Source organism: Glycine max, chromosome 10, assembly GCF_000004515.6.
Source record: "Glycine max cultivar Williams 82 chromosome 10, Glycine_max_v4.0, whole genome shotgun sequence".
In the NCBI taxonomy this organism is placed as follows: Eukaryota; Viridiplantae; Streptophyta; class Magnoliopsida; order Fabales; family Fabaceae; genus Glycine; species Glycine max.
This window is the reverse complement of record NC_038246.2, coordinates 37307460-37327720: the sequence shown is the minus strand read 5'-3', so window position 1 is coordinate 37327720 and position 20261 is coordinate 37307460. Positions and strand designations below refer to the sequence as shown.

The 20261-nt window shown below is 36.0% G+C and overlaps 2 protein-coding genes across 3 annotated transcripts; one reads left to right on the top strand and one right to left on the bottom strand.

The window, feature by feature from the left end:
* Positions 1-480: 480 nt before the first annotated feature.
* On the bottom strand, positions 481-12546 carry LOC100803415 (protein translocase subunit SecA, chloroplastic). Of its 2 annotated transcripts, XM_006589017.4 has the most exons (20): positions 11943-12546; positions 11745-11817; positions 11178-11384; positions 10772-10875; positions 10484-10663; positions 8350-8568; positions 7345-7458; positions 7132-7245; positions 6653-6820; positions 5756-5931; positions 5119-5185; positions 3890-4036; positions 3673-3768; positions 3528-3596; positions 3228-3329; positions 2901-3152; positions 2755-2822; positions 1571-1688; positions 885-1124; positions 481-788 (listed from the first exon to the last, which is right to left on the bottom strand). In XM_006589017.4, the coding sequence occupies exons 1-20, from the start codon at positions 12330-12332 to the stop codon at positions 648-650; spliced, it is 3045 nt and encodes a 1014-aa protein (XP_006589080.1). In that variant the 5' UTR covers positions 12333-12546; the 3' UTR covers positions 481-647. The 2 variants fall into 2 exon arrangements, with proteins under 2 accessions (XP_006589080.1, XP_040861648.1); XM_041005714.1 differs by lacking the exon at positions 11943-12546 and having other exon boundaries at positions 11178-11398; positions 11745-11823.
* Positions 12547-13651: 1105 nt separating this feature from the next.
* LOC100778443 (L-cysteine desulfhydrase) lies at positions 13652-20049 on the top strand. Its single transcript, XM_003535247.5, has 2 exons — positions 13652-15187; positions 18986-20049. The coding sequence occupies exon 1, from the start codon at positions 13790-13792 to the stop codon at positions 15161-15163; it is 1374 nt and encodes a 457-aa protein (XP_003535295.2). The 5' UTR covers positions 13652-13789; the 3' UTR covers positions 15164-15187; positions 18986-20049.
* The last annotated feature ends 212 nt before the right edge of the window (positions 20050-20261 follow it).

The window sequence follows — 20261 nt, the reverse complement described above, 5'->3', positions numbered from 1 at the left end:
TATCTTAAATAGTGATCAAATATTCAGTTGGTTTAAATATTTAGCAAAGCAGAATATCATTTTGGCTCGATGTTTAAACAGTTTTTGATAATTTATATTGATATTGTAAACTGTAAATTAAAAATTGAAAAAATAAGGCTATTGAATATCTATCGCAGCCTGATTTTATCGTTTTCACCTATTTCAAAATTCAAACACTCTGGAGTAGTTTGAGGATCCATAGTCAGATTGGCAGATTTACGCTTTTGATGTTTTCTTTTCATTATTTTAGAATCGTGTTGAAAGTTAGCCGAATTGGAATTTGGCTAATCATTTGATATTCAGGCGACAACTTTTGACCATTTGACAATCTCTACAAATAAGATGGTACAAACATGGAGGATCAACTTAATGGGTGCGCGCGCATGTATTTGTGAAAAAAAAAACTCGTTTGAGCATCATAATTTCTATTTTACCATAAATTGCGACATGCATGGAGGATTAACAGAAGCTTTTTACAGCTTGCTATACATTTGTAAATATTTACAACATTTGATCATATGCAATCTCTATAATAAATTGCAACAAACATGGAGGATCAACTGAAGCTTTCTACTTCTCGTTCAATATGTTGGAACTCCAGATACATATTAGTCTTGAGTGCTATATTAGGAAGTAGTACTTGTCGTTGAAGGCTCGACAGTGCCAACTGGATCAGGGTTTGGATTAACCTGAGTTCGTGCATTACGTTTTCCTGATTTCCGATTCTCTGTTTTGTCCTGATCTTGCTCTACCAGCACAGGTTGAAACTGCCAAAAGTTCGAAAGAAAGGGTTACGCAGTTATAATTATAATAACTGATAAGGTGAAAGCCTAGTAGCCTAAAAATCTACATTAAGAGCAAACCTGATACACAGAATATATGACATTTCTTCTTATTTGTGCCATCATATCCAAGAAAAGGTTATAGCCTTCAAGCTTATACTCAATAAGAGGATCCCGCTGCGCATATCCCCGTAACCCCACGGCTTGCTGAACAAATTTTAGTGCCTGCAGATGTTCTTTCCACAGGCGATCGATATTGCTTAAGATTAGGAACCGCTCTGCTTCTTTCATCAAGCCTGCTGCTTGTTGCTCCACAATATCCTATGGGGCAGCATTGGTTGTAATAAAAAGGTAAATTTAAAAAGAAATAAATGGTAAAGAAAATTATGTGAAAAGACAAGGCCACTGAACCAATTCAAGACGACTCAATTTTTAGACATGACACATGATGGTAAAAGTCCAACCTTAAATAGCACAAAGTTATTACAAGTTGCACTGAGGTTTGATAAATCCCTCTCCCCCTCCCCGAAAAATGTATAATCAATTACTTGATTTAAATCACTTATCTCATTTTTTTGTCGTTTTAAAATTTAATTGAAAAAAAAAACCTTACTAACAAAAAATCTCCCCTTTAAATAGTAGAAATCTTTTAGTCTCCCAACCCCACCCCCACCCCACAAATGTGTTATTTAATTCAAGGAACAGGAAAGAAACAAACATAAGGAGAATGGTTCATTTAATTCCCAAATAATGATGGTTAAACTGACCCTTTTCTGCAGGTAGGCTTCACGACCACGAAGACGGAGATAATTCCGCAATTCCTCGTAATCTGAACATGTGTTCCCCAGCAAATCAGGGGATAGATCATTCAACAAGTAGCAATATCTGAAGAGAAAATGAAATATCTTCCATCAACATTATTTTAGATCAAAGATTAGGCAAAAAAATGCATTATCAAGCAAGCAAATAGTTAATATTGTCATTCAATCACAAACTGAAATGTAAAGTTGTGCAGGGTTTGGTGTTTAAAAATAAAAAAGAAAAACCGAACCACTTTACACAAACAGTTCGCACTAAACCGCTTGAACCACTCTATGAAAACAGTTTGGTTCAAACCGAATTGTTTTAATAAAGTGGTTCGATTTGGTTTTGAAACGACTAGGGTCGATTGTTTTTACACACCCATGCTGTCATGTATGGTAAGTTTCTTAACTTTCATAATAACTACTTTAAAAATCATATTTATCATGAATTTTTGTTGGTTGATAATGTAAAACTTTTAGACTGACAGTGCATAGATAGAAATTAAACTCTTATAAAGTACCCAAACACAGGAAGAGAAAACAATACACACATTGACAGTGTAATGTTTTTTTTACACTATTATCCAATAAAAAATGCTCATTTATGACGGGTTTGTTAACTTTTATAATAACTATCTTTAATCATATTAAAGATGATTTATGATTAGCTGTTAGTGTAATAATTTTTACACTAACAAGACGCGCCTATTAAACTTGTAAAGAAAACCTCATCATAAATAATGCATAAGAACACAATCCAAGAGATGCTTCTTATTTTGACTTCTCAGTTTGGTCTTTAGGCCATCATTTAGAATAGGAGTAGATTGGTTTGAGAAAATATTTTCTATTTTATTTTTATTTACGAAAAAATACCACCAGACTCTCACTTTCCCTAAGTGGATCAGGATGATGTGAAAGGTGTTCTTAAGATTGCTCGGGGAAAACTTAGTCTCGGTTGAGGAAAAAATTATCTGCTTTACCATTTAACACCAATAAAAAATGAAGTTAAATCTTTAGTGAATTAAAACAATGATGCCTATACAAGAGAATTAGATCACGCATGAATGCACTAAAGGAACAAAAGCAAGGTTCTGCATATAACTAAACCGAACATGGCATCAAGCATGAGGGCAAAAGATTTCACTTACTGCTGAATTTTTGCAGTTAGTTTTTCAAGATCCCAGCTGTCTTTTGGAGCATCAGAACCAATGTTTGCCTAATTCATCATGATTGCATTATTAAGTTAGACAATGAAGCAAGGTACAAAGAGGAGCATAATTTTAGCAAGGCTTACTTCTAAAATGTCATCCATTGTCAATTCAGCATATTCAATAAGAAGAGACTGAAGATTGTCAGATTCAAGGGCTCGTCTTCTCTCTGTATAAACTCGATCTCTTTGGCTGTTAAGTACTTCATCATACTCAAACAATTGCTTCCGAATGTCAAAGAAATAGTTCTCCACTTTCCTTTGGGCTTCATCTAAAGCTTTGGTCAACATCTTGGATTCAATAGGTAGGTCTTCAACTCTGAACGCTTGCATTAGGCCCTACACATCACAATATTAACCAAGTTCTGGCCAATCAAAATTCCAAGTGTAGCAGCAACACAACAAATGCATTACCTGAATTCGATCTCCACCAAAAATACGAAATATGTTATCTTCAAGACTTAAGAAAAAGCGGGAGCTTCCTGGATCTCCTTGTCTGCCACTTCGACCACGCAGCTTTATGGATGATAAAAAAAAATGTTCCAATTTTAAATACTTATTTAACAGGGTAGGAGTGGTAGAAGCAGCAGTAGTTATTATAGCTGCAATAATAATAGAAGAGGGTAGGAGATATGCAGATGTCCAAGGCCACAAGCCAGTACATCCCAGTTTCCCTCCTTTCAACCTTACAAGGAAAAGGAAAGAAGAGAAAACCTGATTATCAATTCGACGTGATTCATGACGCTCTGTGCCTACTACATGTAGTCCGCCAGCTTCCACAACCTGCAGTCATAATGATCATTAATAATGTATCAACAGCAATGTATGAGGGGAAGTACTAGTCAAGAAACAAATTGACCTTCTTCCTCTCTTCCTCAGTGAAGACTTTATATTCTTTTCCGATTTCCAGAAATGCATTTCTCAGCTTGGCAATGACTTCATCTTGAGCAGGACCCTACATAAAAATATATATGCCAAAGAAAGCTTTACTTGTCTTAAAAGTAAAAGTAGTTACTCAAACATTCTAATTTCTAGCATTAATTACACTAAAAAATCCATCATCGTCAGATTGTCACCTTTTCACAGGTATAGGATAGGCGCTCCTCTGCTTCAAGCTCAGTTAAGGATCTCTTGCCCCATGTTTCAACAGCTAATTGCACAGCCTTCTCAGCCAAGTCAACATTTTTATTTGATAGTTGGCATGGAAATAACTTCTCATTCACCTGAATCACAATATATCATATTCGTGGAGTTCCAAAACAGTTACTGTAAAAAGTACGTGCACACACTCACACACAAACATGCAACGCTTTTAAAGAAAATAAGCACAAACACACATCCAAAGCAACATAGATTTATGGGTATTTTTATAATATAATATGTTAAAAAAATTGAATCTAACTTTTTTCATTTTCCACCAGAACTCCCTATCCACCATCATACAAACATTCATCTTGCACAACTTAATTTTATAATGCCAACCCATGTTCTTACCACTTTCATTTTTAACCATTTCACAGTCAAAGATGATCAAGCAAAAGCCTGGATTCAAAACAACATTCTTTCTTAAGCATACAGTTCATTATCATAAACTGAAAAAATGTTGGAGGATGCAAACATACTCATTGGGTTTAATGGTGCCTAATAATTGCCACCCAAAACTTCCAAGTGTGGCAATTTTATTAACCACTGATGCATTCCAACAAAAACGAACAATCATAGTTTCAAGAACTGCCCACCTGCACCTTTTTATGTTTTTCCATCAGTGGAATCTTGCTGAGTCATCGGCTCATGGCATATTCAAATTTTAAAAATGATGAAAAAGAATGAGAAAAAAGTAAGTAAATAATGAATTTAAATTTAAAAAGATTATCATTGTAAACGTCTAGGACAGAACAGAAGGAAAAAATAGTTAGAGACAGCTAATTAGGGACAATTTGAGCAGTTATTTAGTTAGAGGGGATCAGTTGGATAGATGCAGGGTATAATGGCAGCAGGATTCACTTAGAGAATTACAAAGTTCATAAAAAAAGGGGAAATCCTTGGAGGAGAACTCTTTCTCCTGGTTCCTGTTCAATTAATAAAACTCATGTTTTATTCTACTTGATTTCTTAGGAGGTTCCTATAACGTCTTAAATACCCTTATCTACTTTTTCTTTTTAGAAATAATAAATAGGACATTTTGGTCTAAAAGAAGAATAGGTTGCTAACATCCTCCTTCTAAAAAGTAAGTAGAAGGATGTTAGAGCACACACACCATAACTGTATTTACATAAGCAATACTTTAGAAATAAAAATGACATACCTTCCATATCTTGGAGGGAGGAGGTTTCTTTATTGATACAAAGCCTTCTTCAGATGGTTTAACAACTCTGCAATCATATGTTCCCAGAAAAAAATGTAATGCATGTCTGATAAGATGCTTCAACAACTTGCAAGTTGTTTAAACTTTCAGATCTAATGCAAGACAGGCTCTAAGAATAGGAATTTAACCATAGGATAGGAATAATCAGAAGATGCTTTCCCATTAAGGTTGTATCAGTGACATAAATTCTGGAAACAGTGAGATTGTGCAAGCAAGGAATATACATATGTAACTACAATAGTTCTACCAAGGTGTTGTTATATGCTCTCTCTCACACTGTGGGAGCCACTTGAAAACCTAAACCACTTCACTATAACTACCCCACTCCTTCATTTCAGACAATACTATTCTTTTTCTCTCATAAACAGGGGCATAAAGCATTTTGGGGTTTCTAACTTGGCAGAGAGAGCATCTCACTCGTTAAAAACCCATCCAAGGAAGCATCCTCACCTCCTCCCACTAAACCTATCCTCTTTTCTTCCAAACGCCATTTTAAATAATATTCAATCAAAAGGCAACAAGTACATGGAAGAACAAATTCTCCATAATAAAACTGTCAATTAAAGCTCCATAATACCTTGGCATCAATATCTCACGAAGCTTCAAGCGTGCCATAAATTCAGCATTACCACCAAGGATTATATCTGTCCCACGACCAGCCATATTGGTAGCAATTGTCACTGCCCCAAGACGACCACTCTGTGCTACAATTTCTGCTTCCCTCTCAACATTTTCTGGTTTTGCATTAAGAACCTAGAAACAATACATATTGCACTATATTTATACCCAAAAAAATTAAGACAAAAAAAGTGGTTGCAAAATTAAGCTTCATTATAGTTCTTTCAAATGGATGAGCAGTTGGTCAGTGATATCACTTATCAATACTTCCCTAGGCTATGAATAGGCTGTCTTTTTTAGAAACAAAAATTATTGTAAATGGGTATCATTAAGAAAATATTGTGCTGCCACATTCTGTCTATGAAGCACAAACACTCCTCTTGCTTGAGCTGGTGGGGTGTCCATGGTGGACATGTTTCCAACACTAACACCTGCTGTATCACACATGCTGAACGCTCCTCATTTGGTTTCCAATTAAAAGAGTATTTTGTCAGCTCAAACACTTGAGCCAACACCTCCAAATGGATGGATTCTTCAAGGACACTAGTATTATCTATATTTAAATAAATAAACTATTTTAAACATTCAAGAAAGTTACCTTAAATATAATATAAAATATTGAAAAAAAAATAAGGCCTTTCAATATTGTTGTGAGGCTCATTAATCATTATAATAGAAGAAAATGTAAAACTTTAACAAGTTGTTTTAAGAAGGTGAATATGGCTTTCTTGAAAAATATAATTCATCTTTTTGTTTGTGGATTTTTTCAAAAAGAGACAAAGTGCTTATATTTTTTTAATGATGCATCTTAATATGTTTTCATGAGGTTAGTGTAGGAAGACAAGAGGGACCTTACCTCGTGCGGAATTCCAGCTTCTTTCAATTGCTCTGATAATGAATCACTCTGCTCAACACTAGTGGTGCCAACAAGCACTGGGCGACCGGTTTTATGCATCCTAGAGATTTCTACTACAACTGCACGCCATTTCCCTGAAGTTGCCCTAAAAACTACATCAGATTCATCCTGAGAAAGAAATTTAAGATTAGGAACTAGAAAAACATCAAATAATTTATAAAGATAATTTATATTATGTAGAAAATAAATCTACTAAGATTAACAGTAAGGCTTCCAAACTTAACTGTAAATGGAAAGAATCCACTGGCCCTACCTCTAACAGAACCAAAATAATTTACATATACATTGCACATATAAATGTAGTAAATAAAAAATATATTACCATTCCTCCCATTGAGGAGTTGGAATACAGATTCCACATGACAAAACAATCATCAGTTTATTAAAGTGTTGCACATGAATGACAAGCAAGAAGAAACCTTTCTTATCATAGGTTTGTTTGTTGGCACAATTGTAACTTTAAGTTTGTAAATGCTCTCAAATTCTGTGCTTTCTGTTGCTGCAGTGCCAGTCATACCACAAAGTTTGGGGAACTGTAGAGGTACATGGTTGAAAGCATCAAGGTAAGTTCAAAGGCAAATGAAATTCTGAAATGATGATTCACTTATCAGCTCAGATACAACATTTCCAACCTGCAGAAAGAAATTCTGGTAACTGATAGAAGCCAGCGTTACAGTTTCATTTTGAATTGGCAACCCTTCCTTTGCCTCAACTGCTTGGTGAAGACCATCACTCCACCTTCTCCCCTATCAGAGTAAACAAAAATTACTTGTTCCTTGATATACCAACAGAATTTACTTCTCAGAAATTTGAAGATGTGACATATTCTTTAGTTTAATTCTTTGTTCTCTCTAGATATAACAAAGAATTGTAAGATTTTGCTATTGGCTACAATAATTAGATAGTGGAGATATAAGATTGGTTGGGTGGTTAAGAAGGAAGGGAAGGAGGAAAAGGTTGCGGGTTCAATCCCTCCTTCTAACCAAAACCAACAATCTAACAATTAATATTTTGCCGATCAAAATAAATAAAAAAAAAATATTTAGATAGTAATGTAAACACCAAGGTTTTGGCATTGCACTCACAAGCATGACAGGTTAAAAAGAATCCATATATATGCCAGCTGACCACAGGGTGTTTAAAGATAAGCACAGCACGTGAAATGTATCACAGGGTGGAATCTCTATTAACACCTAATGTGCATTTCAAGGAGGGAGGTAGACTATTGTCCAGGTGTAGACTGTAGATTAATATAAATGGTTTCTGTGCTGAAACTTCAAGCCAAATCTAGTGATTATTAATTGCAACTATTCTTATAGTATAAATAATTAAATTATAATGGTTTAATTGTTGAATAACTGTCACAAGTTATCCAGTAAATGACAGTACATTAGATCATGATTTAATACTTTTCTCAGCCATAATCTGAAGCAAAGTTTTGCCATAATCTTAAATCTTCATATAGCTGTTTACAATAAAAATTAGTACATTAAAGGGATGAGATTATAAATTTATAATTATTATAACAATTAAATCAAATGTAAATCAAGAAACTGCCATTGATGGCACTACTATTCTCCTTGCCTTTGGTAGTTAAATTGTTTATTTCCATCAAGTCAAGTAGAATCTCTAAATACCTGCATGACTCGACCAGTAAACTCATCAACAATAAGGACCTCTTTTCCACGAATTATGTAGTTTACATCTCGAAGAAATAGTTCTTTTGCTTTTATTGCATTTAGGATATATGAAGCCCACTGTTCTCGAGGATCATATAAATCTTTGACAGCTAAAATTTCTTCAGAATCTTCATAACCTTGCTCAGAAAGTAGAACTGATTTTTGTTTTTCGTCTACCTGCAAAGACAATTTCAGTAAGAAGAAGAATATTCAAAGATCCACTTTTATTTTAATAATTGAGCATTCACTCCTGTCATTGAAGATAAAATAAGTTATAGTCGTGATGAAAATTTACCAACCATCAACCATTCACAATGCATAAAAATCAAAATCTCCATAACTGTGTTTTTTTAATTAACCTAGGGTCGCGAATTTTTGGGTTTCAAATGCGATTTTCAAAACAAAATGTGTTTGGCAAAAAATGGAGCTGAAATAGTTTATAAATCATTTTTGAAACATTTTTAGACTCATTTTCGAAACCAAGAAAACAAGTTTTGAGAATTTGGTTTTTAATTTTAAAAAATACACATTTCTCACATTTGACAATGACACTTTTTGTTGTCACCACCATTACTACGGTCACCACCAGACCACCACCACCATCACCATCATCACTAGTATGGCTACCACCACCACCACACTGCCACCATTTGGTGCCACCATCGTCCCCACCGACATCACCATCGGCATTGCTACCACCATCACCATCACTGTCATCGCCACTATCATTGTTACCACCACCACCACCCACAATACCACCTCCGTAATTGCCACCTCAACCACCACCAACATCGCCGCAACCACCACCACCAACACCGTTACCACCACCACCGACATTGATACCACCACCACCAACAACAACAACAACATCACCACCATTGGCTGCCACCACCAACACCGCAACCACCACCAACAATGCCACCTCCACCGCCACCACCATTGATATCTCTATCGTCATTGCTATTGACATCACCACTATTACCATTGTCGTCACCACCACACAAAAGTACTCTTAAACTAATTTTAATACGATATGAAACTTTCAAAATGAGTTTATTTGAAACTAATCATATTTTAAAAACTGGTTTTAAATTTTTTTTGAAACTAAAACTAAATTTAAAAATTTTAAAACTCAAAACTAAAAAACACCCCAAACAGCCCCTTAACAAATGCTTTGTTTCCCATTTTCAACATAATATCTTTAATCTACCAATATGTAAAACCCCATGAAAACCACCCAGCTGTGAGGCAAATGTGAAAGAGAAGTTTGTTCACTTTGCCAAGCAGTCCATGAAATGGATACTAACTTATATTATATATCAAATTGACTGTTAGCATCACATAAGCATTCCACTCTATATAATATTTATAAGCCATCTTCCTAAAAAAAATCATCTTCTGCCTCATTTTCATTTACCTAGGGCTAGTCAGGTCAAGTTTCCTATTTTTTTTTTTAACTTCCCCCCCCCCCCCATAGATAGGCAGATGTTTGAAAAAACAGGAAAGGTCCCTAAGCCCCATAAAAAAAGCAGGGATAAATATTCCTTCAACTAATTTTTACATTTTGTTGTTTTAAAAATAGTATGAACAATGTGAACACATTGTCCATATATCATGAACCAGGAAAATGACGATCTCATCTCATCAAGTATACCTCCAGAAAACGAAAAAACTAATAATCACAAATGAACTTCACTTATCATTGCTGTCATATTCATATCAGGGATGGAAATATTAATCAACGATAATGCAGTCCCAATTTGTAATTTTGTTACAATGTTCTAATTAAAATATATAGGCCCAAATGCCCAATGATAAATGCTCTAAGGAGATAAAATTACACCTGACAATTTCCTCAACTATACATAAAATTGGCTGAATTAAAGTATGACATATAACCAGACTAGTACAGTTGGTTTCTAACCCTTGTTGCAAACCTAAAATCGAAAACAGACTCCTCTTATGATGCTTAGTAATATTTCTTATTTCTTAAAAGACACAACCTTACCAATAGAGAAAAGGCGAGTATGTATGCTGATAAACTTAACACTACATTAAATTTAAAATTGTAAACATAATTTAGCAGACTTACAGTGTAATGTATGTCTCGTTCAAAGGCTTCTGCAATCTTTGCAGCCTTATAATATCGATCACTGGGTTTCTCTGCAGGTCCTGATATAATAAGCGGCGTTCTAGCTTCATCAATAAGGATTGAATCAACCTCATCAATGATACAGTAATTGAAACCCCTTATGACAAGATCTTCGACACTCTGTACATTCCACAGTTCAGAGTTCAGCATGATATTAAAAGGATAAAAACTAAAAATCTAAAAAGCATATTTTAAATGCAAGAAATATGTAAAGGAAAAATTACTTTCCGTGGCAAGATTGTCTCTCAAGTAATCAAAACCAAGCTCACTATTAGTGACATATGTTATATCACATGAGTAATTTTCCTTTCTTTGCTGACTTGTCATATTCTCTGCCAACAAATGCATTTGTTAGACTGCAACAAAGGAATAGGTTTAAAATGCATTGCACCTTGAAGAAGTTCACTTAAAAACAAGTAAGGAAATATAAAAAACCTAAACAAAAGCCAAAGAACAAATTACGTCAAAAATGAATCAGCTTTTATTCAGAAATGAAAATAGAGTGGAGGGCAACAAAGCAACACAAAAGCTTGAAATACAACCAACCCCAACTGACCAACGATGCAGGAATACAGATGTAGAAACAGAATCCATACATAAAGAGGAGAGAGAAGTAATGAATTATGAGACATACGCTGAATGAGGCCAACCTTCAATCCAAGAAAGCGAGGAACCTGACCAACCCACTCACAATCCCTCCGAGCCAGATAATCATTGACAGTAACAACATGAACTCCCTTCCCACTCAATGCATTCAAATAAGCTGGCAAAACAGCAACCAGTGTCTTTCCTTCTCCAGTCCTCATTTCAGCTATTTCTCCCTTATGAAGAACCATGCCTCCTACAAGACCCGAACTAACAATATTCATAAATTATTCTCTTACGCATATATTTATATACACACTAAATAGCACGGGCTAGAGTACACCACAATAAGGCAATAAAATGAGGACAAAACTTAGATACAGTTCCACAAGTGTTTCTGGTGATATTCTCCAATCAGAATTGGAGTTTTATTTCGGGAATCAATGTTGAGCTTTAACGCAAACATTTATTATGCAGATTACTGAGGCAAAACTCTCATTCTAATTCTAATTGGAAAACAACTCCAAAGTCTGTTAAGAACTGCATGTAAATTTTTTTTTCCACAAAATGACAGAGTCCAATTCCATAAACCACGAAATGCCGGCGAACGACTTACCTATAAGCTGGACATCAAAGGGACGAAGGCCCAGAACCCTCTTCGAACCTTCTCTCACCACAGCAAACGCCTCCTGCAATGCACATACAAACATAGTACACTTGAATCACTTCCTTTGTCACAATCAAGAACAACTACAATTGATTTCACTTTTCAAACACCGCTCATAAACTACGACACTCAAAAGTTCAAACTCACCGGCAAGAGCGAATCCAAAGACTGTCCCTGTTGCGCGCGTTCTCGCAGCGCAAAAGTCCTGTCCCTCAGTTCCGAATCCGACAATGCAGAAATCTCCGGCTCCAATCCATTGATTATGTTAACGGTCGCAGCGTATTGCTGCCTCGTGGCTTCTCCCGTATCGGCGCCTTTGAAGATGCCGCCAAGCAACCCTCCGAGGGACGCCACCGCACCCGATTGGCGCCGCCTGCTCCGCCGTGTTCTAGAAACCGACGGCGGATGGAGCTGAACGTCGCCGCGAAGAAAGGTGGAATACGGCGGGCTTGGGGTTTTGTGGTGATAGCATGAGTGCGGCCGGTGCGGGTTCCATGTTTTGGAGGTGAAAGAGGAACAGAGCGAGGACGCTGCCATGGTTCGAATGAATTAAGAATTGCGGAGGGAAGTTTGAAGAAGTGGTTTATAGTGAGAAATTTGAATTGGAGTGGATTGGGAAGGTGGGTTTCATGGCTCGTGTTGTAGCAAGTAGTGACGCTGCAAACGGAGACACCAGTTTCTTTCTGTGTCTGAAATAGGGAAATGAAATGAAAGTTGTAAAGATGGATATAACGAGAGATAAGATAAGGGAAATCTAGTATGTAGGCACGCCCACTGGGGCGTAGAAGTAGTAGCACAGTCTCCACAGAATCTGACGCTTTTAAATAAACTTTTGTTAATATATATATTCCATTAAAAAGGTCATTCAAATATGACAATTTTAAAATAAAATTGTTATTTTCTAAATTTAATTAGTTGTATACTTCAACAAAAAAAATAGTCGTAAATTGTAAACACATTGAAAATGTCTTCTTTTTTTATTTTATTTTAAGTGTGATTTGTTTTTAGTTCACTAGTTGACTTTAGTTTTTTTAGGAGAGTTGTACTATGAGTTGGAGCATGTTTAATAGTAGTAATTAACATTTTTAACATATTTATTAAAGATACTTTTGATTTAAAAATTATAGAAAAATAAGAAGGCATTCCTAATTTTATTAGACAAGATGTCATTTATGGGTTGGATATATATATTATTTTTCAAGAGTTTTGCTAATGATGATCAATGGAAGAAAACCTAATTGACTATTTAGTAGGGCCTCCCTCCTAATCTACTTATGGTTTTTTTATCATCTACACTACTTGAAATGGATACAAAGCGTCAACTAACTTTTTTAATGATTAATCTTCGTCGGAGAATTCGTCTGACTTATCTTTAGTGGAATCTCTCATTCAAATTATATTTTTTTTATCTATAAGACTCAAACTCAAGATATTGTTTAAGGATATCTAACTTAGTATCACTCGAACCAATGACTTGTTAGTATTTTCATATGTTATTATATAATTAAATTTTTTAAATGTATTTGTATAAGTGAAAATGTGTAAAATGAATGATTGAAGAGAAGAATTTAAACTTCATAAAAATAATGATGATGAACCTATAAAAGAATAATCTTATGAGGGTGAAAATACAATAAGACATTTTATGTAAATACTTATACAAAATCAATAAACAATGAAAGGTGGTGTAAAGAACAAAAAAGGATTGTGAAAAAGAAGTCCCCCTTGCTGGACTATACCGAAACCTCCCGGGTGAGGCCCATCCACGATCCAGCAGCCGAAGACAGAGAAGACCAAAGCACGAACGGCGTCGTCTGTTTTTCTTCTCAAGAACTATATAAAAAGCGGAACACAATCCTACTAGTCAAAAACAAGATTAAAGAAAGAGAAAAGAAGAACCGAATAACGACAATTTCACCACTCACTCACTCCCTCTGCAAAGTTCTCCTCCCCAGCTATATATGCTATCTCCAACCGCTCACTCTCCCTAAACAATGACAACACTTCCCGAAACCCCCACCGTTTCCCCCATGGAAAACGAAAACACCATCCTCCGAAACGGCACCGCCAAGAAACCCAAGCTCACGCACGCCATTTCCGAGGCTGAGATCCGCGAAGAATTCTCCCACCACCAGCGCGGCGTCGCAAGAATCAACAACGGTAGCTTCGGCAGCTGCCCGCGCTCCGTCCTCAACGCACAGTCCATCTGGCAGCTCCGCTTCCTCCAGCATCCCGACGACTTCTACTTCAACTCGCTCCGCCCCGGCATCCTCGCCTCACGCGCCGCCATCAAAGATATCATCAATGCCGAACACGTGGACGACGTCTCGCTCGTCGACAACGCCACCACCGCCGCCGCCGTCGTCCTCCAGCAGATCGGCCGCCACTTCGTCCGCGGCCACTTTCACCGCAACGACGCCGTTGTGATGTTCCACTGCGCCTACCAGGCCGTCAAGAAATCCATCGAGGCTTACGTCACTCCCATCGGCGGCACCGTCGTCGAGGTCCAGCTCCCCTTCCCGGTCCGCTCCGAGGAAGAAATCGTAACGGAATTCAAGAAAGGCCTCGAGAATGGTAAACTCAACGGCGGAAAAGTTAGGTTAGCGGTAATCGATCATATAACTTCCATGCCTTCGGTCGTTCTCCCCGTTCGCGAATTAATTAGGGTTTGCAGAGAGCATGGAGTGGAACAGGTTTTCGTCGACGGCGCTCACGCCATTGGAAGCTTGCACGTTGACGTTAAAGAAATTGGAGCTGATTTTTACGTGAGTAATTTGTACAAGTGGTTTTTCTCGCCGCCTTCGGTGGCGTTTTTGTATTGTAAGGAAAAATCAAACGACGTGCACCACCCTGTCGTTTCCCAGGAGTACGGGAAGGGGTTACCGGTTGAAAGTGCGTGGGTTGGGATGCGTGACTATAGCCCGCAGCTCGTTGTGCCGTCGATTTTGGAGTTTGTGAATCGGTTTGAGGGTGGGATTGAGGGGATAATGAAGAGGAACCATGACGGGGTTGTGAAAATGGGGACAATGTTGGCGGAGTCTTGGGGAACGGTTCTAGGTTCGCCTCCTGAGATGTGTGCTAGCATGATTATGGTGGGGTTGCCTTCTAGGTTGTGTGTGATGAGTGATGATGATGCATTGAGGTTAAGATCCTACCTTAGGGTTTATCATGAAGTTGAAGTTCCTGTGTATTACCAGGCTTTGAGGAATGGTGATAGGGATCCTAGGGACAAGGATGGGTTTATAACTGGTTATGTAAGGATCTCTCACCAGGTTTATAATACTGTTGATGACTATGAGAGGCTTAAGACTGCGATTAATCAGCTTGTAGAGGACGGGAAAGTTTGCAGCGGGATTCCTACGGAGTGATTTGAAAGAAAAAGAATGAATGAGGTATAGGTTTAATACTCTCTCCTGGCCAGCTTTTGATTTTGAATCAGATTTATCTTCAGTGGCACTTTTATGAGTATGATGTATGCCCATTGTCGTTGTTCTGCATTCTCTAGTTTTTTTTTTTCTTTTCTTTTTAGTTAGAATTTCTTGGAAATTCTGAAACCTGAAGAAGTATTCCTACTGTTTGTTACTTTGCAATCTAGCTTCTTATTGTCTATAATCGATTCTACTTATTTGCTAAAGATGGGATCGTAAGAACTAAGAATTTAATTGTGATATAAGTGTCTCACAATACCAAATGATAGTCCTGGTTTTATATTGGATATAACTACTATAATTGAGTTTGATGCTTTACGTTTCTCAAACTTGAGGCTATACTGGCTGACTTTTGATGTCACAACTGATATCTCATTTCTTTTGTCTTTTCCTGTATTCTTTATTTTTACTCTGTACAACCCGGGTTACAGATTATGGTAAACTTGCATGTGGCTCTCTGAAATTCCAATGTATGTAGCAACTTCACTAATACCTAATAATAATACGTTGGAGCTGCAGTTTTACCCAAGTAGTGATCTCAATTTGTCGTGTAATATGACTTTTTGGTTCTTTAAGTGTCAGATTTGTCTTTCTTAGGGAATTCTATTGGATTTCCAATAGTTGTTAACTATGTACAAGCTGGGTTACAGATTCTGATAAACTTACATGTGGCTGCCTGAAATTCCAATATACGTAATGACTTTTCTAAAACTTGATTCGTTGGAGCTGCTCTTTTGCACAAGTAATGATCTCAATTTGTCATGTAATATAACTTTTTCCCCCGTTAAGTGTCAGATTTGTCTTTGTTAGGGAATTCTAACGGATTTCCAATAGTTGTTAAGTCTGTACAAGCCGGGTTACAGATTATGGGTAAACTTACATGTGGCTGCCTGAAATTCCAATGTATGAAATGACTTTGCTAAAACTTAATAATTCATTGGAGCTGCTGTTTTAAACGAGTAATGATCTCAATTTGTCGCGTAATAGAACTTTTTGCTCCTTTAAGTTTCAGATTTGTCTGTTAGGGAATTCTAACGAATTTCCAATAGTTGTTAACAGGGAGGAACATTCATGTTGTTAATGTGGGCCACTAATTGGGTTATCATATATATCTTTATTTAAATCATTTTTTTTTTCAATTTATCTTGGTTCTTTGTTTTTTCCTGTCTTAATAAGATCCAGATATCAGAATCCAGATTTCATGTCTGTATTTTATTAATTAGGATTAGGATAATTGCTAGATATGATCCTATATTTTTATTAATTAGGAATCTCTTTATTTTTATTTTATCAATTAGGATAAATGAGGATAGTTGTTGGGACATCTTTGTAGTCTTTTTAAAGGGTAGAATTGATTTAAATATTATCAATGAGAAATATTTTTCAGAAAAACTTGTGTTGGTCTAGGAGGGGCTTTGTGAAGGATGAGTCTGATTCTTGATTTCACCATGTCCATAGGTCACAAGAAGGATTATTCCATGTCAAGGCCTGTGTCTCGATGCTACAAGAAAGTTCACAACCGTTGTTCCAATAAATTGAATATTTCTATATGTCATTGTTTAAACATTGTGAATATTAGGTGTGTCCTAGGACCCTGTACCAGCTCTTGATGATTAGCTTTCACAGTTTTGGCATAAGTAAAGATGCTAAGAGGCTTTTTGGTTTGGGATTACGTTTTCTGTTTTTGCTTTGTTTCCCAGTTTAAAAAAAATGTATTAATGAAAACAAAAAAACAATAAAAAGTTGTTTTCACTGACTTTTGAAAACTGAAAATAGGTGCCTTTTCGTAATTAAAACTGTAAACAGAAATATTTTCTCCATCTGGAGAGCCTCTAAATTATTGTGGCAACATTCAACCTATGCTACAACCGGTACATTTGATTGGGGCAGAAATCTCATATTTTAAGGTGTTTTTAGGTCCTTAACGCTTGATTTAGTTTTATTATTATGCTTTTGGAGTTCATTTTGCATAAAGCACATGTCATTCTTAATGGGGTTTCGTTAAAATATATGTTGAGGGATTGGGCAGCTTTGTTCCATTGAATGTCTCCTTTCTTGGTTCCTTTCTGTTACGTTCTTTTTGTCCAGGACAATACCTTATCCTCTCTTCTTTTTGCAATTTTCACTTAATAAAAAAAAAATGCTGCCCACCTTTATCCATGTCTTACACTATGCAGTCAATAGCACCGCGTTAGCAGCAGGTGCGATTACTATTGAGATCGTCCCTTGGATTACAACAGCAAATATAAATCTGAGATCGTCCTTTATATCTTTTTTATCTTTTTTCCTTTAAACCCCTCCTAATTATCCTCCCTCATTAATTATCCCTTCCTATTAATTAATTAGTCTTTTAAACAGTTTGCAATTTCCTTTTTCATTTTTTCTCTTTTTTATTTTTATTTTATCAAAATAAACCTTTTTGGTTACTCACTTATGCCTCCTTAGTGATTACTACCTCTGTCCCTATATATAAAACCCTTTTCACTCTGTTCTTTTGTCCCTTTTTATAAGATTCTCTTCTAAAAGTTTGGTGCATTAATTATTTTTATCCTATAATATCCTTAATTCTCTATTCTCTCTCCAAACATTCATTACTCCTTGGTGAGAAGCAATTAAGTGGAGAGAAATGAATGATACTTTTGGAAGAGTAGTATAAATAATTGACATATTTAAGGAGATTAACTAAATTAACCACTTTTCTTAAAGGGTGTGAACTAGTTAAAAGGGTTTTATATATAGGGACGGAGGTAGTCCTATCTTTTGTGTATTTTTCTATTTTTCAGTATTTATATATTATGTGTATGATATGAAATTATAAAATATATATATATTGTTTTCTAGACTTCGCAATAGTGGTCATCTTGCTATCTGCTATCCCACTTTAGCATTTTTGGATCTGGCTGCTCTGTGCTGCTATCTGGGATTGACTACTTATACTTAGGTCTTAAATATTATTATTATTCATTTCAAACTTCTTTACGTCAAAATTGTTCCGGAGGGGGAAAGATTTCTCCTGCAGGGTCACAGGTGAGTTAAACTTTTTACAATGCCTCAGATGACCTCGACTTCTATTGTGATCAAAGTTAAACATATTTATTTCAGTAAAAAAATTCAGGTATACAAGTCAATTTTGTTAATGTATCTTATATATATATATATCCAGGAAAAATATGGAAAATATTAACCCTCAAATATATGAAATTTATCTTGTCATTGAAATTGGATGTCTCCTTGATGTGTTACATAGACACACAGTTCCCACTGACATGTCTGCTCATAACTTGTTGTACATGTCTCTTGTCAACCAAACTTTTATTTCAGACCAAAATCTGCTTTCTCAGCCATATTTCTGTTTCTTACTGAACATTTCTTGACTCAATCATGGCTCCAAATCAGTGAGAGAATGGATTATTCTAATATTCTCTACCACAACAATATGATCTTTTGGAGTAAAGTCAACAGCAAAGCTTAGAGAGGCAAAAAATATTCATTCAAAAACTATTTAGTCTTTTCTTTGACACTCTCGAATTACAGTCTCTGCAATATTCTATATTTTTTAGCTTTTACCTTTCAGTTTTGTTGCCAATATTATCTTTGGCAATTGTCTTCTAGCCAGAAAACAGTTTATCTTTGAATCGCTGAATTTGCTTTATTTTTAGCTTAACTTGTATGAACATAATTCAATTATTCAAGTACTCAAAGCCTTTCCTTTTGATTCTTTGTGCTATGGTTTCTAATAGCTTTGTGCTATTAATATGACAGGTAATGGCAAATGTTAAACTGTAGGAGCCCTCTTGGAATAACCTATACGAGGTTAACTTTGTATGCTGGGACTCGTAATTGTTGAAGAATAAAGAGGATCTTACTGGAGGGTGGATTTTGACAGCTACATAATGAAGTTTAAGAAAGCTGATGTTTGTGAGCCATTGTTTTCTACTTCTAGTTTTTGGCGACCTGATAGCATTCTTTTTAGTTCTTCTAATGGATTCAAAATGAGTTTCTTTCATGAGTTAACTGCTTCCCTATCATTGGCTAGTGGTTTGTATGTTGAGATTTTCTTCTTGGTAACTGGGGCAAACCAAGTTTAAATCCTGCCTTGGTGCTGAAAACCAAAAGTGGATAACTACTCTGTAAGAAAGCCAAGACATGGCTGTAACTACAAATTTTAATTCATATTTTGCTTACTAATCAACGTAGGGAATTCAGAGATGAGCACTGCCAATATTAACTACATGTAGAATTGATTCCTTTTAATGTAGTTTGCTGCTAGACTGTTAGTGTTATCATTCGTTAGCCCATAATTTATAGGTGACTGCGTCTGTATTTAGTTTATGCCATCTTTCAGGTGCTGGTGCCATACTTGAGAGGAACAATTATTTGCAGTATCTGATCTCAACAAATACTAATGGCTAATCTTAGAATTTTGCTGTTGGTATTCATGGAATAACCTAGCAGCCTTGTTAACATTCTGGTTGGAAGAGTATATTTTATTCCTAACAAAGATGGCACTACGTGTAAGCCATATGCCATGCATGAGCGTCATTGATGGCCAAGATTCATGCATCCATTCAGCTAGTGACACTGTTGCTGTATTCTTAAACATCAAACCGCAGGATGATAGAAACAAAATTTCACTTGAATGGAATTCCAAAAGGAGCTAGGGTGGGGTTACTTGTTTTAGTCTATGATAAATAGGGTAGGGTTGATATAGGAAAAAAGAGTTGGAAATTTTGTACTCACAAATCACAATCACTCAAACCTTATACATTTGTCCACTAAGATACAGAGGCGCTCAGAAGAGCAATATATGAACTTCCAACGAGAAAGTAACATTGTTCATTTGATTTAGTCCTCTTTCTCTTCATTGATTTTTGTTCTCCATTCTCCATTCTTGTAATTTCTCTTGTATTTTCTTACAATACTATATTTCTTTCGTTAATTTACTTCATTATAATCACTTAAAGATTGTTGTATTACATCTATTATAAGTTTTGACGTACGAACGCAGCCATAAATACCATGCCATATAATGAGTATT

Excerpts from the sequence above, each read along its gene's own strand:
- LOC100803415 (XM_006589017.4), bottom strand. The coding sequence starts at position 12,332 with ATGGCAGCGTCCTCGCTCTGTTCCTCTTTCACCTCCAAAACATGGAAC. Across the intron at positions 7,246-7,344 it reads ACCAGAATTTCTTTCTGCAG|TTCCCCAAACTTTGTGGTAT; the intron begins GTTGGAAATGTT and ends GTACCTCTACAG. Across the intron at positions 3,597-3,672 it reads CTGAGGAAGAGAGGAAGAAG|GTTGTGGAAGCTGGCGGACT; the intron begins GTCAATTTGTTT and ends TTATGACTGCAG.
- LOC100778443 (XM_003535247.5), top strand. The coding sequence starts at position 13,790 with ATGACAACACTTCCCGAAACCCCCACCGTTTCCCCCATGGAAAACGAA.